Source organism: Triturus cristatus, chromosome 12, assembly GCF_964204655.1.
Source record: "Triturus cristatus chromosome 12, aTriCri1.1, whole genome shotgun sequence".
Classification (NCBI taxonomy): Eukaryota; Metazoa; Chordata; class Amphibia; order Caudata; family Salamandridae; genus Triturus; species Triturus cristatus.
In genome coordinates, this window is record NC_140595.1 from 290,433,898 (window position 1) to 290,458,187 (window position 24,290).

Consider the following 24,290-nt stretch of genomic DNA (forward strand, 5'->3'; position numbering starts at 1 on the left):
TCCGGCACGATTCTCACGGGTTCCGGCGACTCCGGAGTGCGATCCTCACTCCCGACCTCCGTTACACTTCACCTCGGTCTCCGACGACTCCGGAGGGCGGACTTCACTCCTCCGATGTCGCCGCTCACTCGACCTCGGGTGACTTCCTCCTCGACCTCTGGTATTCCTCACGACCTCAGACGGCGCCCTCTCTCGACCTCTGGCGGCTCCGGGTACGACGTCTGCTTTTCCAGTCAGCGCCGCTTCTCCACCTCGGGCTCCAGGTCTTAGGCTACTCGACGTCGGACTTCAGGGAAACCAGCTTCCAGGTCAGGATCTTGCTGTTCTCTTGTTTCTAAGGCCTGTTCCTGCTGTCCAGGTCCTCAGGATGGTTTTTCTGACTTCTTCCCACACAGGGCTCTAGGCTGGGCTCCGTCAGTAGGGACTAGTATCAAGGGTGGGTTTATGGACCCCACTCCAGGCACAAGTTTCCACCCCTGCTGCTTCACTCCTTCCTCCTTCACGTTTTTTTGCTGCTCACTCCTCACCAGTCAGGTGCCAACTTCCAGCTCCAACTGCCAACTCTCTCTCTTAGCTTCCCAACATTCTAAACCGCCTCCAACTGTCACAGGGTTCTGGAATGTTCTGGAAGGTGCTAGCAGGTTCCAGTGGATGCTGGTGATGTCACAGGTGGCCACAATTTTGTGCTCCAGGCCCTCAGACAGAAGTTTCAGGGGTAGCTAAAATGGCTCCCGGAATCTGCAGCAACACGAAAAAGTCTGGTGGTTCCCAAAAAGGAAAAATTCAAACAGGGTTTGAGGCAAAAGTGGGACAAAATAAATAATGATGAGGAGGGACCACCCAAAGGGCTGACAGGTCTAACACGCGTCCCCCCCAGCTGAAAGTGGGGAGAGCTACCCAACCCCTTGGGAGTTCTCATCACTAAGGCGGAAATACCTTGAGAGACCGTCTGCATTGGCGTGGTCCACTCCAGGCCGATGTTCCACCTGAAAGTCCATTCCCTGTAGGGAAATAGACCACCTCAACAACTTGGGATTCTCCCCCTTCATTTGCATCAGCCAACGAAGGGGTCTGTGGTCGGTCTGAACCAGGAAGTGTGAGCCAAACAGGTATGGCCGCAACTTCTTCAGAGCCCATACCACTGCAAAGGCTTCACGCTCTATTGCACTCCACTTCTGTTCCCTGGGAAGTAGTCTCCGGGATAGGAAGACCACGGGTTGATCCAGACCCTCTTCGTTGAGTTGCGATAACACTGCCCCAATGCCATGTTCTGATGCATCTGTCTGGACAATGAACTCCTTGGAAAAGTCTGGGGCCCTTAAGACCGGGGCCTCGCACATGGCTTTCTTCAATCTCTCAAAGGCTTGCTGACAAGCCTCCGTCCAGACTACCCGTCGAGGTTGTTTCTTGGACGTGAGCTCCGTGAGGGGGGCTACGATGGTACCGTACCCCTTCACGAAGCGGCGGTAATATCCCGTGAGGCCCAAAAATGCTCGGACCTCAGTCTGTGTCTTGGGGGGTTCCCAGGCCATGATGGCCTCGCTCTTCGCCTGGAGGGGTTGCACCGCTCCCCTACCCACCAAGTGTCCAAGGTACACTACCGACCCCTGCCCGATCTGGCACTTGCTGGCCTTGATCGTCAATCCAGCTTGTCTCAGGGCCTGGAGAACAGCTTGCAGGTGACGCAAGTGATCCTCCCAGCTGTTACTGAAGACGGCTATGTCATCCAGATAAGCAGCAGAGAAACTCTCCATTCCGGTGAGGATCTGGTTTACCAGGCGCTGAAACGTGGCAGGTGCGTTCTTGAGCCCAAAGGGCATCACACAGAACTGGTAGTGGCCATTGGGCGTGGAGAAGGCTGACCTTTCCCTTGCTCCATCAGTCAAAGAGATCTGCCAGTACCCTGAAGTAAGGTCAAAGGTACTTAGATATTGGGCAGCTCCCAGCCGGTCAATCAATTCATCCGCCCTAGGGATCGGATGAGCATCAGTTTTGGTCACTGAATTCAGTCCCCGATAGTCCACACAGAACCTCAGTTCTGGTTGGGCACCCGGTGGTGCAGCTTTTGGTACTAACACCACCGGACTGGACCAGGGGCTGCTAGAAGGTTCGATCACTCCTAGCTCCAGCATCTTAGTGACTTCACTATGAATGCTGGCCTTCACCTTGTCTGACATCCGGTAGATCTTGGACTTCACAGGTGGGCTGTCTCCTGTGTCCACGTCATGGACGCACAGGTGAGTCCTACCCGGGACAAGGGAGAACAACGAAGAGTACTGCCCCAGGACCTGGCGACAGTCCTCCTGCTGTTCAGGAGTTAGAGATGGGGAGAGAATCACTCCCTCCACCGACTCATCCTTCTCTTGAGACGCAAACAGATCAGGGAGAGGCTCCCTTTCCACGTCCTCTCCTCCGTCAGTCACCATCATCAAGATGACTTCGGGCCTCTCGTGGTGGGGTTTGAGGCGGTTGGCATGCAGCACCCGCAGGGGCTGACGAGGGGTCTTCAGGTCCACCAAGTAGGTAGCCTTACCCTTCTTCTCCAACACCTCAAAGGGTCCTGACCAGCGATCCTGGAGGGCGCTAAGCTCTCCCGGTTCGATCACCCACACCTTCTGGCCAGGCTCCAACTCCACCGGGTGAGCGTTGTGGTCATACCACGCCTTCATCACTGCTTGGCTGGCTTCCAAGTTGTCAGAAGCTTGCTTCCACAACTTAGCCATTTGGCTCCGGAAGGCCAGCATGTAGCTCACCACGTCCTGGGGAAGCTTTCTGGGAGTTCTTTCCCATCCGTCTCTCACCAGGTTGAGAGGTCCACGTACAGGGTGCCCATACAGAAGCTCGAAGGGGCTGAAGCCCACTCCCTTCTGTGGCACTTCCCTGTAGGAAAAAAGTAAACAGGGTAGGAGGACGTCCCATTTCCTCCGCAGGCTTTCAGGCAGACTTCTGATCATGCCCTTCAAGGTTTTGTTAAACCTCTCCACCAGACAATTTGTCTGGGGGTGGTAAGGAGTGGTGAACCGGTATGTCACTCCACACTCCTTCCACATGGCCCGCATGTACGCTGACATGAAGTTGGTCCCCCTGTCGGACACAACTTCCTTGGGAAAACCCACTCGGGTAAAGATTCCCATCAGGGCCCTAGCCACAACAGGTGCTGTTATGGTCCTCAGAGGTATTGCCTCTGGGTACCGTGTGGCATGATCCACCAGAACCAGGATAAACCTGTGACCAGCTGTAGTCGGCGGATCTAATGGACCCACAATGTCGATGCCCACCCTTTCAAAGGGGGTGCTAACGACAGGAAGTGGTTCCAGGGGAGCTTTCAGCTTCACCCCTGTTTTCCCACTGGCTTGGCAAGACACACATGTCCGGCAGTAGGTATCGGACGACACTTTCATCTGAGGCCAATAAAAGTGTGGGACAAGACGGGCGAAGGTCTGGTCTTGCCCCAGGTGTCCTGCCAATGGTATCTCGTGAGCCAACTCCAGAAGGAAGGCTCGATAACGTTGAGGAACTACCAAGGCTCGTGACGATCCATGTAGGGGTGCCTTGGGTTCACTGTAGAGGAGGCCATCCTCCCAGTAAACACTGTAGTTCCCTTCAACGTTCCCTGCTGCCTGGGCTTCGGCCTGACGCCTTAGCCCCTCAAGGGTAGGGCACTCCCTCTGGCCCTGGCAGAATTCCTCCCTGGACGGGCCTCCCTCCACGTGCCACTCGGCCGGGATGGGTAGGTCCTCCAGTTCGGTGACATCCCCCACCGCAGACTCCTGGTCCACCACCTCCGGTGGCCTATCCGTCCTACGGGGTGGGGACGCCGAGGCAGGCTCCTCCTGTCCTCGGTTCTTCCCTTGTCTGGCAGCTGGCTGGGCTGTTGTTCCAGGCTCCAGCCGAAATGAACTCCCTCTTCGGGTAGTCGCGGACCTTGTACTAATACAGGCCCAGTCAGGTGTACCCAGCATCTCGGTGTGAGTCCGGTATTCCACCTCCTTCCAAGCGTTGTGCTCCATGTCATTCCCCAGCAGACAATCGACTGGCACGGCAGGGCTTACGGCAACTCGAAGTGAACCTGCAACCCCCCCCCATTCAAAGGGAACCTCGGCCACTGGATAGTGGCCTGTTCTGCCGTCAGCCATCGCGGCTGGGTGGAGTACATCGGGAATTACCTGCTCTGGAGACACCAGTTGGCTACGCACCATAGTCATACTGGCTCCTGTGTCTCTCAGAGCCTCCCCTCTTTGGCCGTTGATGGTGACCCACTGCCCATACTTTGCGGTATTTGCGGGCACCTGGATCTTAGGAACCATCTCCCGTTCTCCCAGGGACACTAAAGTGACACCCGCCCACTCCCTTCCCTTAGTTAAGGGCATCTCCTCCCCGAGCACTACACTAGCTACTCCGGGGGTCTTTCCTCCAGTGGGAGGGGGTGGTCGTTTCAAGCACTTCGGATCTCCTTTATAGTGTCCAACGCCACCGCACTCATAGCAATGGACAACCCTTGGCTGCTGGCTCTGGCCAGGATTAGGGTTTCTGGGTGGGTTAGCCCTAGGGGTGAATCCTGTTCCCTTCCCTTGGAAGTTATTTTGGGGGCCTTTGGAGAACTCCTTTTTCTTTTCCCCTCCCTCTTTCTTCTGGGGGGCGCCCTGTCCGGCCTTTTGAGTATCCCCCTTGTGGACACCCGGGTACTAGCCCAAATGTCCGCCTCCTCAGCAAGCTTCCGGGGACTGGTCAGCTTGCTATCCACCAGGTGTTGCCGCAGTTCAGGGAAACATTTCTCGAGCAGGTGTTCCTTCAGTACTAGGTCAAACAACCCCTCGTAGTTCCTCACTTCACTGCCCTGAACCCAACCTTCCAGTGCCTTCTTTGCATAGTCCAGGAAGTCCACCCAATTCTGTGTGCCCAGTTTGTGACTACCCCTGAACTTCTGTCTGTACTTTTCGGGTGTTAGTCCAAACTTCCTTATGAGCGCCAGTTTCATGGTGGGGTAGTGGGTCTGCTCATCCTCTTCGAGGGCCAATAAAGCATCCCTACCAGCTGGAGGCATGTACTTGTACAATCCCCCTCCCCAGTACTTCTCTGGAACCCCATGGGCCCTCAACGAGACCTCATAGGCCGCTAGCCACTTGGCGATATCGTCGCCCACTCCATAGCTAGCTACTATGTCCTTTGGCAGGTATGGTTTAGGTTCCCTGGTGATCTCTTGGGTTTGGCTGCCACCATTAGGAACAGGTTGTGCCCCGATTCTCAAGATCTGAAGATCTATTTCTTTCAGTCGTAATTCATGGGCCATCCTCTGCTCCTCCTTCTCCTTCTCCAGCCTTGCTAAGTCCCATGTGAGCTGTCTTTTCTCCCTCCGGTCTGTTAACTCCACTTCAGACAAGCCACCGCTAGAGGCACTGCTGCCCTTCCTGGAAATGGTTCTGGGCCCCGCTGACAGGTTCCCCACCTCAGGTTGGTACATCTCAGCCCCCTCGGTGTCAGGCTCTCCATCCCTGTCTTCCTCCTCAGCCTTGCTTTCCCGTCGTGCCTCCCCCCAAGCCCTTAAGCTGGTTTGGAGTGCACCCTTCTTTGCTCCTGGGGGACAGTACACCCCCTCCCGCTGGCAAAACTCCCTGAGTTGGCCCACAGTGTACGTTTCTAGATTTTCTAGTACAAACTCCATCTCGCCCACTCAGGTTAGAGGACAGGTTTTGTGCAGTAACTATGCAGGGGGGTACCTTTAATAATACCTCCTCCCACCACCAGAGTAAATTTGGAAAAAACAAAAACACACAATTAGGAAGGCCGCTTTGAGAAAACTCCCGGTGTAGGCCTATGGACTACCCACAGTTATTGTTGAGTATACGTAGGCACAGCTCTATCCCACCACTGAACACCAATTATGTTGGAAAACCACACTCCCACTCTGAAAGGGTGGTGGTGGTCTACCGGACACACTGTGGTAGCTTGGCTCGAGTGGTCAGGAATCAGGCTCCGTGCTAAGCATACAACATACCCAAACAATAACCATGCGTGCATCCGTTCCAAAAACGACTCTACACCGTAAAAATTATGAAAATATCTTTCTTTATCTGCTTTTTCTCTTAGTTGCTGATTGGAGAAAATAAATAACAATCACAATATACAAACGTTTTAGAAAGTGCAGGACAAATAAATACTGGCTTAATGATTCAATAAATAGGGGTGATCATAAATACTGAAGGCATAAATAAAAGTGCAATACAGACAGGCAATTAAATATTCCGAGGCAATAAATACTGTAACCAATAAATATTGTGCATCAATAAATACTGTGGACCAATAAATACAGTGGAACAATAAATAGGTTAAATACAATAAATACAATGCCCCTAATAAATACTTAAAAGCTGACAGTGACGCTCAGGGAATCAGATCACTTTTGAATTCCTAAGGGCTGATTTGGCCCAGGCACAGCTTGTGGGGAGGTGGAAGGCTTGAGGGTGTCTACTCCCTGGCTTGGTCAAGGCTGAGGCCTAAACTGAAGTAGATAAAGGGGGGAAATACCAGAGACCTGGCTCTCTCTCTCCACACAACCTCTCTAGATTAGTCCCAGTTCACCCCTGGCACCTTAGAGCAGTCTCTCAGGTCTCCACAGGGCCTTAGGCGCCCTCTACTCCACTTACTGCCCTTTTTCTGATGCTCCGACGCCGCTGGAGTCGTGTCGAGGCCGTGAGGCGGTTCCGGTTCGATGTCGGCGGCCTCGGCACAATGTCAGTTCTTTGACGACACCGGCAGGCGGCTCCGGTCTCGATGTCGGCGGCCTCGGTTCGATCTCGACCTCCGATTCGATGGCGTCGGGCAGTCTTTACTCGATGTCGACTTCGGGCGGCTCCGGTCCGATGGCGACCTCGGATTCGATGACGTTGGCCGGCCTTGCCTCGATGTCGACTTCCAGCGGCTCCGGAGTGCGATCCTCACTCCCGACCTCCGGTGCTCCTCTCTTTAGGTTTCCGGCGACTCCGGAGTGCGACCTCCACTCCCGACCTCCGGCACGATTCTCACGGGTTCCGGCGACTCCGGAGTGCGATCCTCACTCCCGACCTCCGTTACACTTCACCTCGGTCTCCGACGACTCCGGAGGGCGGACTTCACTCCTCCGATGTCGCCGCTCACTCGACCTCGGGTGACTTCCTCCTCGACCTCTGGTATTCCTCACGACCTCAGACGGCGCCCTCTCTCGACCTCTGGCGGCTCCGGGTACGACGTCTGCTTTTCCAGTCAGCGCCGCTTCTCCACCTCGGGCTCCAGGTCTTAGGCTACTCGACGTCGGACTTCAGGGAAACCAGCTTCCAGGTCAGGATCTTGCTGTTCTCTTGTTTCTAAGGCCTGTTCCTGCTGTCCAGGTCCTCAGGATGGTTTTTCTGACTTCTTCCCACACAGGGCTCTAGGCTGGGCTCCGTCAGTAGGGACTAGTATCAAGGGTGGGTTTATGGACCCCACTCCAGGCACAAGTTTCCACCCCTGCTGCTTCACTCCTTCCTCCTTCACGTTTTTTTGCTGCTCACTCCTCACCAGTCAGGTGCCAACTGCCAGCTCCAACTGCCAACTCTCTCTCTTAGCTTCCCAACATTCTAAACCGCCTCCAACTGTCACAGGGTTCTGGAATGTTCTGGAAGGTGCTAGCAGGTTCCAGTGGATGCTGGTGATGTCACAGGTGGCCACCATTTTGTGCTCCAGGCCCTCAGACAGAAGTTTCAGGGGTAGCTAAAATGGCTCCCTGAATCTGCAGCAACACGAAAAAGTCTGGTGGTTCCCAAAAAGGAAAAATTCAAACAGGGTTTGAGGCAAAAGTGGGACAAAATAAATAATGATGAGGAGGGACCACCCAAAGGGCTGACAGGTCTAACACATTGTAAATGACAATGCCATATATTTATCTATTTTAAAAACACCACATAAATAAGATGCATTGTCATTTAAAATGCCAATAGCTCAAATTCTCATAAATGCGAGACCTATTGCATTGTAAATGCTTGTTTTTGTTCGTGTTCTGGAAAGGAAGCTGTCACTACTGGACTTAATTAGATTTCAATGGCGATCAGAAACCATCGCCAAAGTTTTTATGGCAGTGCTTGATTTTACAGCACTCTGGGAAGTGGGGTCTGCACTCCATCCCTCCTCTCACTCCTGGTGTTCTGAAGTTTGTTAAATTGCCCTTCCTTTTGGTGCTGGTAGAGAGGAGTGTTTCTGCTCTTTGGGGGTCCGTGTTTGCTTGTCACAGTTACATTGAACGTGGCTATTACTGAAGCTAGGCATCATTTTTCAAGTGACTTTATATTCCCAGAAGACATGTTATTATGCTTTGCATTTGTTGTTTTAAATGTCAGAAGCTGCTAGTGTGGTCCCTGGGGCAAGGCGCTCTGCAAAATGCTGTATTAACAAGCCGGCACCTGTGAGGAAAAACTAGTTTCGTTGAAAGCTCTGCGGATTTGTAGTATTTTGTTGCTGCAGTCAAGCATACAAAATTGCACACTAATGCTGGAGGTGCATGTGCAAAAAAATCAGTTCCTTCAAATTGAACATCAGTTTTCTGGTGTTTTCCAATTGTCACAGCGGAAATCCTGGACTTATTTTGGCTGTGGAAATGAGTGTTCAGTGTCAAATTTTATTCAAATGATCGTAACAAAAAGTGGAAAATGGAAGGGCTGTAAACTTGCATGAAGACACATTTAGTGAGTGTAGTCAGTGGCTTCATAACTCACTCCAAATGAGGTTACTTGGGTCTATTAACTATGTCTTAGCAAGTAAAGTTGTATGTTTTGTCAATACTACGACTATACTCTCGCAATACACATGGTGACGAAGAACTGTTGACAGAGGGTACTTAAGGGTTATTTTAGAAAATCTCCTACTACACAATGCACTTCCTTCAGTACTTGTTTACCGTCTTGAATAGTACACGAATATGAAGATGAGATGAGATTGTGGTATTTTGGTTTCTAGTTTCAAATGCACTTGAAAATTCTATTGTCGACTACAACGGTCAAGCACAAGGCCCAGTAATCATTATTTCTTCTCTTATTTCTCATAATATTTTCCAGCTACTAATGTCAACTTATTTCCAATATTTAGACTTTATTTTAAACAGAAAACTCATACATGAATGTAAACGTATTTTCCCAACAAAGGCCTTTTTACTGAGTCGCTGTCTTCTGCTGCATGTGTCGCTTGTTGACTTACGCTGCTCATCTAAACTCCCTGTAGCAGCATGCATTTACTGCATGTTGGACGTTTACCTCACGCAGAGCTCTATTTCCTCTTGCTAAAATAACATTGGACACATACTTTCCACCCTGCAAATCGCTACTGCACATAAACATACTTTGCTTTAATGTATTAAATGGTTACAATATGGTGGGTTAACGTTGTTGGCTGCATTTCATTTTTGCTCACCAAGTTTAAAACTACAAAAAAACCTTATTATTAATCACTTAGGGAAACCTATTGCATTTGCTAGTTCTTATTTTTTTCTTAAAGAGAACACCGTTTGTTTCTTTTCATATAAGCAGCTTACCTGGCTATATTTTTCTTTTTGTTGCCATTTGTTTAATGGTGAATTTTTTGCTTGCCAGTGTCATAAGAGGTTATTCCGCAATGCAACTTATAAGTGTTATTTCTTCAGTATTGTATCTTTTATAGATTCACATGCTTGAATCTTCCCCGTCGTCATGGTGGGAGTCCCATAGTAACAGTAAAATAGCAGTATCAAAGCTTAACATTGAAAAGCCCATAAGATTTCTTTAACTTTAGTAACCAATACCCATATTTCTAAAACATCCAAACTGCAGCCAAGCAGATCTTAGACCATAGAATCTCCTTCCCCTGCAGGGCCACCATACCCTCAGATTTCTTACCGCACGTCATGTGCTAGGGAGTCACCCTGAGCTCTGCTCAATCACAGCATTTTTACTGTTGCTCTTTTGAACTCCAGCTAAAGTATTTACTCTGCGTTCAATTTTCTTCTGAGGTACCAGTCAGGAATGTGAGTACCCATTTTTTCTTCATTATGTCATAATCTAAAAAAAGGTTGTTTAGGCCCTGTAAGAGTTGTGGAAAGTCCAGACTTTATTCTGTGGACCCACATAAAGAATGCCTCTACTGTCTTTACCCAGAGCATAAGCCCAGAGCGTGCAAGTACTGTCGTACTTTTTCCTCAAAAACCCTTAAGGACCGTGAGGGTAGGCTTCTTCTCTGGCTGGCTCTGCTCCTGTGGGCGTTCCGTCGACGGTTTTGTCAGCGACACCTACTACGCCGCTGGTCAAGACGACGGCGGCGTCAACGACAGCGGTGATGGTTTTACCATCGTCGATCGCAGTTAGGCCATCTCTGTCGACAAGAGTTTCACCGTCGTCAGCTCAGCAAGTTCGTTCACTGTCGACAGCTATTCTTCCTTCGCCGATCCCTTCGGAGATCCCGTTGACAACCCCTTCGACGAGGGTGAAGATTGGTCTGCTTCTAAAACCGGCACCTTCACTGGTGCAGGATTTTCCAAAGGTTTCTCTTCTGCCTCCTGCCTGCCTGCCTCCTAGAATTTCAGGAGTCTGAAGATTATGAACCCTTCGGTCCTGCTTACAGTCCTTCGCAACTGCAAGTTAAGTGCCAGGACTCAGAGGATGAAGATCCACTTATCTGGATGGAGACTATTCTTTTTTGGATAGGGAACGTCCCGCTTCCCATCGTTTGGACCGTATGAGGATCAGGAAGATCAAACTCAGGAACCCTTCATTAACGTCCCCATTTCGTTGGTGTCTCGCCTCCAGCTAATGCTCAATGACTATTAGAAAAGATTTCCAGAAGCAAATTCTGCTCCTCCACCTTCCACTCAGGAAGTCTCCACTCCAGCATTGCAGGTTCTACCTCCGCTGCAGAAGAGCAGCACTGTAACAACTCCTGCTCAGGTTCCTGCGCAAAGTCAAAATGATGGTGACCAGCAGTTGGAGGTGGCAGAATTACGTTTGGAACAGGATATCCACGACGAGTGGGATGACTATGAGATCCCAACTCCACCTTCTCCTTCTCCACCCTCAGCTGACTCTCGGCCCGCAGATATCAGCGGGTTTCACGATCTGCTAGAGCTCGGTCTACGCGTTTTGGCCGTCCCATGCTCGTTAAACAAACCGAGTGTTTTTTGTATGATTTTAAGACGACTGCACAACTCTCCTCTCGTTACATCCCCATTGTGGACTTCTTGTGGTAGGAAGGCTTGAAATTAATGTAAATGCCAGCTTCTATTCCAGTTGTAGTACCAAAGTTGGACAAGAAGTACAAGGCACCCCGAAGACTCTCCAGAGTGCCAGATCGGGCATCCCCAGCCTGATTCGGTCATTATGCAGGCAGCACAAAGGAGGTCAACGAACCCTTCCTCTCTGTGTTCAGCTCCTCCTGACAAGGAAGAACGCCGTTTGGATAACATCGGCAAAAGGTTCTCCGCCTTGTCAGCCACTGCCATCCGAGCTTCCAACGCCTTAGCTATCCTTGGGAGGTATGACGGCCAGATGTGGTCTGACATCCCGGCTTTCCAGAAGATAAGAAGGAGGCACATGAGGTGCTGTCAGAAGGTGAAAAAGCTTTTTCGGAAAGGATTGACGTGGCCATGGAAATTTCGTCAACGGCCTTCAGGCAGATGGCAAGAGTAGTGGTGCTGAGATGACAAGGGTGGCTGAAGGCTACTGCTTTTCAACCAGAGGTGCAGGCCAAAATTCTCAACATGCCATTTGATGGTGAATTGCTATTTGGGAAGGATGTGGATGAGGGTTTGCAATCAATTAATAATGATACAGAGACAGCTAAATCTTTGGTAAACCTTCAGCAAAAAAGATTTTCTTCCTTCCAGGGCATAGGCAGAGGTCAATCTCTCTCTCGCTCTCAGCTTCAACAGCGTTTCCAGCCCTATCACCAACAGGATTTTCATACACAGTACTCTTCTCAGCTTTTTCGACAAACCTCTACATCGACCTACCATAGACCAGTAGCAGATCGACACCAACAATCAGAACGTAGGACTCACGACTCTAACAAGAGACAGTAAGGTTCCACAGGCCCCTGCGTCCGCAGTCCCACTTCAATTTGGCTTCATTTGCTTCAAGTTCTTTAAACAATGGAAACTTGTATTTTCCGACAAGTGGGTGTTAGACTTATTTCTCCACAGTCACACCGTAGAATTTGTTCAACAGCCTCCGCACATGCCTCCATGAAGGACTTCTCATCGCCATCTCCGTATTCTCAAGAAGAAGGTCCGGTTGCTCTTAACCAAGCAGGCAATCGAAGAAGTGTCACCCGATCAGCACAATCGGGGGTTCTATTCCAACTTCTTTTTAATAAAAACAAAGACTGGAAAATGGAGGCAGATAATGAACTTAAAATCACTGAACAAGTTAATCAAATCCCAACCTTTCAGAATGTTATCGCTCCAGGAAATTCTGCTTCTAATGGATACAGGAGACTATATGTCTTCACTGGATCTTCTGGACGCTTACTATCACGTTTCCATTCACCCAAAACATAAGTTTTTGAGGTTCGAGGTGGCAGAGTGCCATTACCAATTCAGAGTACTTCCTTTCGGGCTGAAATCGCCTCCAAGATTCTTCAACAAGTTCTTGGCTCCGGTGGCGGCCTTTCTACGGCGAACAGGTCATCAAGTATTCCCTTATCTAGACGACCGGTTGGTCAAGCCCCCATCGCTTCAAGCCCCCAAGAGATCGACGGACGCCTGTGTCCAACTCTTTCACTCCCTGGGTCTCAGAATCAACTGGGAGAAATCCTCCCATGCGCCCTCCAGGTCAATAGTGTTTCTAGGAGCAACTCTGGACATTAAACTCTCGAAAGCCTTTCCCACAAAACCAAGAATCCTACGACTGCAAATGACAGTGACGGGTCTATCCGCAAAAAGGTACGTTTCAGTAAGGACATACAAATCAATGCTAGGGATGATGTCATCCTGTATCCAGCTGATTCCAAATTGCAGCTTAAGTTTGAAGCCTCCCCAGGAGGACCTCGACTCTCAATGGAGGCAATCCCAAGGCTCATTCGAGGACGTCATATCAATCACTTCGAGGATGGTTTCAGCAATGTCCTGGTGGACAGTCAAAGACAATCTTCCACTGGGTGCCTCTTTCCTCATGAAGAAGCCTAGGTTGGTCATGACTTCAGACGCTTTCATGGAAGGATGGGGGCTCACCTGCAAGGACTGCAGGTCCACGGAAAATGGTTGGTTCAGGAAGCTCAGTGTCACATAAATTTCTTGAAACTCAAAGTGGTCTTACTGGGTCTTCCAAGTATTCCTGTCAAAAATCAGGAGATTATCGATCCTGATCTGTATGGACAACGCCACCACCATGTTTTATCTATTAAAGCAGGGACGAACAAGATCTCAGACCCTCTCAAACCTGGCTCAACAGTTTTGGGAATGGCTGATAGCCAACAAGATATCGATTCAGGTTCAGCATGTGCCGGGAGTCCAGAACTAGTTGGCAGATTCACTCAGCAGAGACACAAGGCAGTGTCACAAGTGGGAATTAGACAACGAGCAGTTGCTAAAGATTTTTCACTGCTGGGGTTTTCCAATCCTACATCTGTTCGCTAAATCTCTCAACAAAAATTGCAGATCCTTCACCAGCAGGATCCTTCAACCAGGCTCTCTGGGAAATGCCTTCCACTTCTAATAGGAGGGAGTGTTCGCCTATGCATTCCCTCCGTTCCCTCTCATTCCAAAAGTTCTCAGAAAGATCAATCGGGAACCTTGCCGTGTCATTTTAATAGCCCCGGCGGGGGCGCTACAATACTGGTTCACAGAGCTGTTTCGCTTATCAAGGTGTTCTCCGATTCCCTTGCAACCAAAAGAAAATCTCCTTTCCATCAACTAGGGTCAAGTAGTTCACTCTCAGATTTGCATGCTCAACTTGACAGCCTGGCTCCTCATCACACACAGTTCGGCTTATTAAAGATTTCTGAGGAATGCCAAACAATACCACAGAATGCTCGTGCTCCCTCCACGATAAAATGTTACTCGGCCAAGTGGAAAAGATTCTGTATATGGTGTGCCACAAACTCTCTTGATCTGCTTTCTTCGTCACCTGAGGACGTTTTGCCTTCTCTATTATCTCTGGCCAAGGCTGGTTTGGCGCATACATCCATCAGGGTACACTTGGCGGCAATCTCCAGGTACAGACGACATTCTAGTTGTTTGTCCCTGTGGTCTAATAGACTAATAAAGGAATTCATGAGAGGACTTTTCAGGGTTTTTCCTCCAGTAAGACCTCCTCCAGTACAATGGCAGTTAAATACTGTCCTGTCGCAGCTTCTGAAATCACCTTTTGAAACCTATTCACAAATGTGACTTAAAGTATCTCTCTTGGAAGGTGGCCTTCCCGTTAGCTATCACGTCAGCAAGACGTGTTCGTGAGATCCAAGCCTTCATGACAATGGAGCCTTTCCTGCAATTCTTTCCAGACAAGGTGATTCTTCGGAGAAACCCATCTTTCATTGCTAAAGTGCCTTTGGCATTTCACCTAAATGAACCAGTGATTTTGCCCTCCTTTCCAGCTCCTTCTTCTTCACCAGCTGAGAGGGCACTCCATTCTCTGTACAGTAAAAGATGTCTGAAATTCTACTTGCAAAAGACTCGGCCTTTCAGAAAGTCTACTCAGCTACTTGTTACTTTTTCTGCCCCTATGAAGGGTCAGGGTTTGACGCCTGCGTCTATCGTTTGTTGGGTCTCATCAGTTATTCTCTTTTGTCATGAGAGGGCTGGCCGTCCTCTGGCTACCAAAGCTGCAGCGCACTCAACACGTAAGGTGGCAGCTTCCTCCGCCCTGTTCGCTGGAGTGTCCTTGCCTGATATCTGCCAGGCAGAGACATGGGCGAACGTCTATACCTTCACAAAGCATTACTGTTTGGATGCCTGGCAGAAGGCGGATGTGGCAGTTGGTCAAGCTACTTTGAGGCATTTATTCGCATAAGGTATGATGTTTAAGCCTGTTCCTTACTATATAAGTTTGTTTGTTTTAATAACACGTTTCAGATATTCTCGAATATTTTTCCATTTTTGTATATATTTATATATGTCGTTTAGCATTCATATGCACTATTGTGAGTTCATGTTAAATGATTTGTTTTTTGGATCGCATGTTGGGATGGTTCACCTTCCCGCCACCTTCGGCCTTTTGTTTTTGTAAGTACTGCTTGCTATTCTGATTCAAGCTGTGAATCTATAAAAGATACAATACTGGAGAAAAAAAACAGGTTACTTACCTGTACACTGTGGTTCTCCAGTATTGATATCTTTTATAGATTCACATGCAACCCTCCGTCCTCCCCTCTTCAGGTTCACCTTCCATACTTCTTCATTACCTAGGGCACTCTTGCTCGAAATCTGAGGGTATGGTGGCCCTGCAGGGGAAGGAGATTCTATGGTCTAAGCTCTGATTGGCTGCAGTTTGGATGTTTTAGAACAATGGTTATTGGTTACTAAAGTTAAAGAATTCTTATGGGCTTTTCAATGCTAAGGTTTGATACTGCTATTTTACTGTTACTGTGTGACTTCCACCATGATGACGGGAAGATTCAAGCATGTGAATCTATAAAAGATATCAATACTGGAGAACAACAGTGTACAGGTAAGTAACTTGTTTTTTATTGAGCTTAATAACAAGATCAGTTTGGAAAATGTAACCTACAATAAGCTATTTATAGGATTTGTAGCCTGAAAAAAATTGCAGTTTCCATTTGAGAAAAAGAAAAGTGTTTTGGGATTTATTGGAAGTGTTTTGGGGATCCCGCGGGCAGGAGAGAATATTCTAATGTTAATGATTTTGAGGAGTATTCCTAGAGTGCATAGCTACGATTTACAAGTAAATAATTTTTTCCATTTGTTTCAAGCTGTAGCCTAGTGACTAGCATACTTGTTAATTTTCATTTTGTATTTTCTGTGTATTTTGTTTTTAGAACAATTAGGTACTGGGATCTTGAGAAGTTCCAGATTGTTGGCTGCACAGAAAGCGGAACGAGTGCAGTCAGGTATGTGACTCCCCACAGTTAATGTTTTATGCCACTAACGTTTGACATTTTTGTCATCTTGTGTTACTAACATGGCACTGCATGGTAAAAAACACCCTCTCTGGATTGTATGCACTGCATGAGATTTCAGAAACAAATATCCCTTTTGGATTCTTTTTGCTGCAAAGAGATCAAATTTGCGGCTTCTGGTACCGGATATTTCACTTACGGTATAAAGCACACACACCTATGTTTGGAAGGCTCTGCCTGCACTAGTTTCAGTAATGTCTTATTCCTGCAGTCTTAATTCACTGATAGTGCGACTGTTAGATGAACTTCAGCCATTTTGAGTTGTAGGAAGCTGAGGACCTATTCTGTTCAACTCTGACATCTTAGACTTCTGAAGTCTTAAAGGTTTGTTCTGGTATACAAGTCCACAGTTAAGTTGCACTTAGTGAATTCTTGTTTTGTCAGAATCTGTGAATTCTGACAGGAAGCTATAGTTCCAAATTCCTGTGACTTGAGAACCTCCTGGAAGAGGACCACCGATGGATTAGAAGCCCATCTTAAGTAGATGATTGAGGGGATTAAATTGATATTATCAAAATGAAAAGTTACAATATACAGGTGTTACTCTTTCTCAAAGTAATGTACATATCAGATGATATCAGTTACTTTTATGGGTTATCTTTGCAATTTGGTTAGTACTACGCAGAACTATTCCGCCAAACACCATTTAGAAAATTATAGTCTCAAGCGTCCGACTTGTGATAAGCGAGGGTGTTCTGTGGAGATGAAACCCTTGGAAGAGATGCATGTTGTTAAAGTGTTAAAATTCCAAGGCATGCAAGCTAAATTGCAGAATCTGCAAGCTGTTCAGAGGTGGACTGGATAGAGTTGCATAAAGGAAATGAGCTGTGTGAGAATCCAGAAGGACTGCTGGAAACGATGCCTCAGTGGAAAATGCTGCAGTTTAATCTGAATAGCAATGGTATTTGTATCATAGTGGCTTAAGGAGAGCCAGTGAAAGCTTATGCGATGAGCTAAGAGTAAATGGCAGAAACAGCAAGAATGTGAGTGCAATAGTGTATACATTGCCCTCCATTGTGGGATCTTCATTGTTTGTTATGTAGTGGTACTGGGTATTTTGTATAGCACAGTGTTAGCCAATTACTTGGTCTTTTTGTTCTTTATGCAGACATCAATCTGTAGTCATGTTTTACCCAGCAGAGGCTTTTCTTCTCTAACCAATTTAGGGTTTGTTTCCATTAGAGAGGTATTCTGTACAGTTGGGTTACTTGCAACCTCCAGCCAAACCCATGTGAAAGTTAAGTCTATAGTGGGTTGTCTTTGCTAGCTTAACTCATGTGACCGTCGAGTGTGCAGTGGGTTGTCTTTGCATGAGGATTCAGGTATTGAGACCCTCCTCCTAAGCTGTGTCGGCAGTAGCGATGGATCATATACCCTTCCAAATAGCCTACGTGTTTGCATGTCTGTTTTTCTGGTGCGGTGTTTGTGTATCTTTTGTTTCTCATTTGATGCATATTTTTCTATTTTGAACTTGAGGAACAATTTAGTTCAATGAAATGTATATTGATATACATTAACTATATTTGGGTAAAAAAAGAAGACCAGTTTGGTGTAAGTCTTACTTTAATATCCTAAAGTTGTGTTTCATGAAATCCTTGGCACACAGGGACAGAAAAAAAAATACTAAAAAAGGTGTGTTATTTCAAAGTTTACATGACTTGCCCTACCACTAGTTCCTTGAAGAACTGCCAGTAGTGGAATTATAGGAAGAAGTAGAAATAGATAAATATTATTCCCGGTGCTTTTTAAAGCATAACCTAATCTTAGTCTAAATATGTTTTATATTACTGCTGCTGAGAAACATAACCAGTGCAAAATAAATATAGAGTAATCTTTAATTTCTGACTTTTGATTGGGAGATCCAGTCAGAACCAAATCAAATTTCCAAGTATGCATGTCGAAATGTTTGGTTATGGAATATTATTCACACAAATTTGGTGACAGTACATTTAAATTCATGCTGAATGAATTTTAATTCACAGTTGCTATTTGCTCTGCCCCTTAGTAGGAGCTTTAATGAGCTCCACATGGCCACAGACATGTCCTGTGATCTTGAATTTTGAGATGATGGGTCTCTTGAAAATATATTGTCACAAGTGGTCTTGCTTGAGCAGGAAATGCATTATACTGTCACTATAATGAGAATTGGGGCTAGATCAATTTGATCATTTTAGGATCACCATCAGTCCTAGATATGCCCTTTGAACCCCCATGCCTCTACTGAGAGAATCTGTTTGAAGCTAAATGTAAAACATACTTCCCTGCATTTCTGAGCAGAGTATTATTGCTGGTCCACCAGAAACCTGCGAGTGGAATTGTTCTCTCTCCAAACAAGATTCTATGTCTATAGGAAATGTCCGCGGAGCAGTGAAACCAACCTGTTTTTCTGGTTGGGGGTTCACAGGGATATTAGAGAACCATCTAGTGAGAAATTTATGCTTGCGAGTGCAAGAAGCCTTTGGAATTTTAGATGCATTGTTTGCTAAGAGGAGCGTGAGACCGGAGGAAGCATCTGATCAATGAGACTGAACATAGCGAGCTGGATTTAGTGAAATTAGCCCTTTAAGAAAACTCCAACTTGCTTTGAAGATTTTGTGAATTTGAGTCTTTGAGCCACCAAGATCCAATCCTTGGAGCTGCTATTAGTATTATACTGTGTCCACTGAAACATCATTGAGCCAGTGCCACAAGTGGCATCTTGTCCCGGTCAGAGCCCGTTGCACACCATCTCCAGGAGCATCAAATCTTTGAACTGACGGGCAGTGCTTCATAGTTCAAGCTGTCAAACAACATCCTATCCCTGGAAGTTTTATGCAATTCAGTCTTATAAAGCCAGAGACCCAGCAACATCAAACCATGTTTTGATCTCCATTTTTAGACCAGCAATTTGTTTCCCATAAATCGACTTTTTAAGTTAGCGCAGCAGCACTACTATGTAGGTCTTTGAGCCTCTCAGCTGGCTTGCTAAAATTCAATTCCACTTTAACAGATGAACCCATGTGGTTAAAGTTGCTGATTTAATGTAGCTGTATTAAAAAACCAGGGTATAAAATTGGACTATTTGTGGCCTACATCATTGGTTTAATATCTTTACCATATGCCATTCTGAATATGTAGAGCCTTTGTGTCTTAAATTTATAATTATTTTGTGAGCTGTTGTACTCATACCATGCCACAGGCTGTTTTTAAAAAGATGTCCTGCTGCTTAGACCAGGTTACCAAGACTGAGCTAAGATTTTCTTAACGGGAACCAGGAACGAGCACACTCGTACCTCACTTCAAGTCTGTGACTCCTCCCTTGCATTTCTCCCTTAGTCTACCATTCCAATTCCCTACTGTCTCCATCTGTTCGAGCAGTTTCACTTTCTAAATGTCTATCCCTGCATTAGAACGGCTTCATGTCCTAGACCCGAAGTTCCCATCTATACTGGCTATTCAATTTTTAGAGGCTTTGACTCTCCTTTGGTATTGGTTTCAGATTATCATTCTTTTTTGTCTTCTGATGAACTACATTCACCATAGAGACCATCAGTGCCTATCAATTTACTTTCATATGCTTATATTGCCAGAAATGGTGTTGAGTTGGTGACTTTCCAACCTAGACAAGGTGTGTTTGAACTTCATTCATTTTGAAACTTTGGTACGGGCCTCTGGGCCTAAAATCAATGTCTTTGTGGCCTTGAGTCATTGAGCTAGAAAGGTAATGCTTCCTTCTTTATTGTAGAATCTTCATTGATACTCATAAACATAATAATTATTCCCCACTTTATTTCTAATAATCGTGTACAAATCTAACATGTTCAGTGTGAAAAAGGGTATCCTCCAAATAAGTTTGTCAAGGCAGCATCTTAATCCTAGACACCTGCTAATAAGCATTGCATTTGCATAGGCAAACAAAGGCTACTGTGCCTTTAAGAAGCCTATATGTTTCCAATCCCAAAACATACTGTACTGGCAGTTGCCTCTTAGCCAGTGTTTTTTTTATGGCTTGTAGGAGTGGGACCTAAGAACACCGTGAGCATTTTATTTTACCCAACATCCACCGTTCTTTTCTGTCAGAACATCTAATTTTTCAGCTTTAGTCAACAGTTTTCATTTTGGCGAAGCAGTTTCTACATTTCTTTAGGTTCTCCAGTAACATTTTCCAGTCACAATACCTTCATGTTGGTTGACCTAATCTTCATTTGGCAGGAAACAAACACCCCAGACTGCCCTCAGGTCTGCTTGATCAGCCCTCCAGAGAGGAATAGGGACAGTTTTCATCTTGGAAAAGCTGTTTCAACATTTCTTCCAGGTACTTCATAGATTAAGTAGACCATGCTTTTAGATGGCCAAAGCCTGCATCTGCAAGGTACTACGACCTGATGTGAAGTGGGCCATGTGTGAACACGATAAGCAGGAAACTTTCAGGTACTTCTGCCTAACACTGTACAATGAGGAGCTGAGAGGACTAACGACATAAAGGCATAAAGGCATACAGGATGTGTTGCAACTTGCTAGTTCACATGATAGAGATAAGAGTCTTGAAGAGCCAGTTAGCCTACTAGAAATACAGAAGTCTTCAAAATCCCTGCAAATGGATAAATCACCAGGGCCATTCTGGTGTTCTACATCAAAACTTCCAGCTGTAAGTGTGGAAGCCATTAGGAACTGTACAACAGCTTACATCCCTTCAAGAGTTAACTCAACCATGAACGGGCATTGCATTGATAACCAAACCCAGGAAAGGTACAGTCAGTTGACTTCAGACATACCCATTGCCCTGCTGATTAGTGATACGAAGATCTTCATGAAGGTGTTGACTAAAGGTTTTGAGGACACTATGGCTGGCCTGAATGATCTAGATCAGGTTGACTTTATCAAGCACAGACCGGTCAGTGACAGCATCAGACTTTTAGTGCACCTTAATGAGGGGGCCGGTAGAAAGAGGCTCCCAGCTCATCTACTTTCTCTGAATACAGAGAAGGCATCCAGTTTCACTGGCTAAGAGTCGCTCAACTCTGTCGTGGACAGAATAGGCATAAGTGGCTTAAATGAGAAGGGGTGGGGGAGACCAAGCATCTCCAAAAAATGTTAATTGCTCCATGGTGGTAATATGTTCTGACCTGCTCCAGTGCTATGGGGCAGCCTTCATCCGCATAGTCTCCAAATGGATGGTAAGGGAAAGTGAAAAGAAGCATACTTTTTATGGAAGGGCAAGTAATCAGTAGTTGGTCGCTCAGTGTGGGACTGGTTAGGAATAGCAGCACGACCCCTGAATGAACACTTGGCAACTCCTGTGAAAACTATCCTTGAGGTATGGCTTCCATAATGGAGAGGGGATGCCTGACCACCTTTCTGTCACCAAACACGCCAGTACACCCCATGTCAGATTTCACACAAGCCATGAGAGGAGAACACTTTTTTCAATGGTTGAATGCAGAAACTTGTTACACCTTTTCCATCAGGGTCACATAAAACCTTTCACCTAGTGCAAAACCGATTTTTGGCTGGGGGGACCGATATCCTCAAATATTGCAAGCTGCAATTGGGCCACCCACCCTTCTAACATACTGGCTGTCTGTAGGCCGCTAAGGCACTTTGAAAAGGTTTTCACATTCTGGTCAGGCACCAATTGTCTGATCTCCAGTATCTGTAAGGTCTTACAACTCAGCAGCCCAGTAAGAAGATGGCCATATCAACTAATTCGCATGGAGGAGCTACAGTGTCTACTCTTGGATGATGCATGATGAACACTATGGTCAATCATCCTCCAAATGTGTAGATATATGACACACCAGGAATTGGCCTACAAGGTTATGTATAGGTGGAACATGACATAGATGCATCTACACCTCCTCTTCCCCACTCTGTCATTCTTGCTGTGGCATGATAGGTAGGAGGGGATCCTCTTCCACACATGGTGATCTGGCAGCCTCATCCATACCTTCTTGAATGAGGTACTTGGACATATCAAAGGGGTAATGAGATTCCAGATCTGTGCTATGCCAGCACTCAGTTCTGGTCACTAAGCAAGTACAATTAAACGAAATGAACAACCGTGATTGACACTACTAATGCATATCTTAGGGGCGGCTAAACATTTGATTGCTCTATTTTGGAATAAAGAGAATGCTCCCTTATAGCCTGCTGGTTTACTAAACTGTGACACCCTTCAGCAATGGAGCGCTGAATACATAATTAAACTCAAATGAAGCTCACTTTCTCCACAAGATTAAACCGTTTGGTTAAGTAGTTCTCTAAATTAGAACATTTATGCTTCACACCCCCAACTTAGGACGCTCTAATTGTTCTAAACACTTCAGTACAAATAGAATAGTGGCTTTCCCTCCAAGAGATGTATGGAAAGTGACCCCAAGAAGAGCAGGTCATTACCTGCGATTACAGAGACCGACAAACTCAGGAAGCTCTGCGTCTGACAATATTATCTTAACAAGATTTTTATAGCCCCATCAAAGTCTGTTGGTAACGATGTGTGGGTGAGTCTACTTCGGTAATGCTACATACTTAACCAAAGCACCCACTAAATGGGCTTTCACTGCAGAATGTTGCCCCTGCTTTTGTTCTGTTTCTATAAAATCTATAAAAATCATTAAAAAAAAAAGACCTTGTATACTTAGTTACTTATTTGTGCGGACTAAAGACCTGGCAAAAGGTTATGATTTATTCTAGATTTAAAATTTGCTAAAAAATAATTCCACTAGGCATGCATGTTCAGAATGCAGCGCGCTAGATGTTAAGTCCTTGTGTCTAAAAAGTAGATTGGCTGCAACAATAGTTGTTCAGGATACTTAAAATGTTTGTCAGCACACAGTAATTATCTGAAGTTTTAAGTACAAAGTCTACCTCACCAGTTCAGTGTCCCATTAGTCAACCTCAAGTGAAGCCTGAGAATCTTCACCTAGTGAATGGCAGCAATAGTACCCATAAGGGAGAGTAGCGATTACAAGTAAGGATTTCTTTCAGGAAGCCAAATACTTTTCCCCTTACTTGGATGATTGGCTGATCATGTTATACATATTGGAAGCAGCGAAGCAATATTTCCAATGTACCCTTTTTCAGTTAGTCTTTCTGTGAATTAGCAGAAGTCTCTCTTTGATCCTGTCAATGATTGTGTAGTTCTCGGGGCCATTCTGCATACTGAAGCACAAAAAACAGCTACTTTCAAGGAGAGAATTTCGACCCTGCTTCATAGACAAAGGAGATATTTTTTCTTTAAAGACTGTATTTTGACTTAGAGAGCAATACAGTTAGTTTTTGCCATCATGGCTTCCTCTATGTCCCTCATCCCAGATTTCATATAAGACCACGGTGAGAATGCCCCAATAATGTGTGGCTTCAGGCTCCGTGAGACTGTCGGGAAAGGAGATTTCAAAATTGCCCAAAGCTCTAGACTTGACACTAATGGATTGGCTTTCCAGAGGCAATTCAGAGAAGTAACCAACCTCTTCAATGCATCCCTCACCCTCAAGATACCATCTGAGAAAGATGACAGTCCAAAGGGCCTGGTCATTGGGACAGACAGCATTGATTGATGGTTAAAATCGACAATGAATCAGGCACTGGGGAGGAATAATGTTGATCCCTATCTCATGGGAAGCCTGTCCTGTTCCACTGGGCTGTAAAGAAAGAATTGTCCCTGAATTGAACACATTTCTTTTGAGAAAAACACTGTTGGGACTGTGTTAAGGACAAGTGGGTTCTGAATGCAACTGTCACTATTGCCATCTTTGAATCATGAGGTTATGCAGTGATCAATTTGGTTACAGCGTTCAACAATGCAGGTTACCAAACCTTTGCCAGAGGTTTCTAAAGCAGAAATCTATAGCAGTGTTAGGCATTCCCTTGTTGTAAAAATTGGCTACTTTATCCTTTCATTTTCTGTTACTGTTGCTGAAATTGTGGTATGGAAGTTTAATAAGTTTAATACAAACATAATTCTTTGCCCCCCATATGGCCTTGCCGGTGGTGGTCTCAGGACCTTGCACAGTTATTTGTCTTATGAATATTCACATGATGAAGAACTACAGTTACAAGTACAAAACTGCACTCTCTACATCATTGGTATTTTAAAATCCCCACCCTCCACCCGCCAACGTCAGATTAGTATGCAAGTCATCCATGTTTCACCACCTCTAGAGGCCTAGAGAAGTTAAAAAGCATATGTTCGAGGCATATGAGCTGCA

General features: G+C 46.1%; 1 protein-coding gene across 3 annotated transcripts in view; it reads left to right on the top strand.

Moving 5' to 3' along the window:
* KATNB1 (katanin regulatory subunit B1) overlaps nucleotides 1–24,290 on the top strand; it is a 558,599-nt gene that overhangs the window by 195,024 nt on the left and 339,285 nt on the right. For all 3 annotated transcript variants that reach the window (XM_085640093.1, XM_085640095.1, XM_085640094.1), the window contains exon 11: nucleotides 15,964–16,035. In XM_085640093.1, coding sequence (XP_085496219.1) covers nucleotides 15,964–16,035 — 72 coding nt within the window. The remainder of the gene's footprint in view (nucleotides 1–15,963; nucleotides 16,036–24,290) is intronic.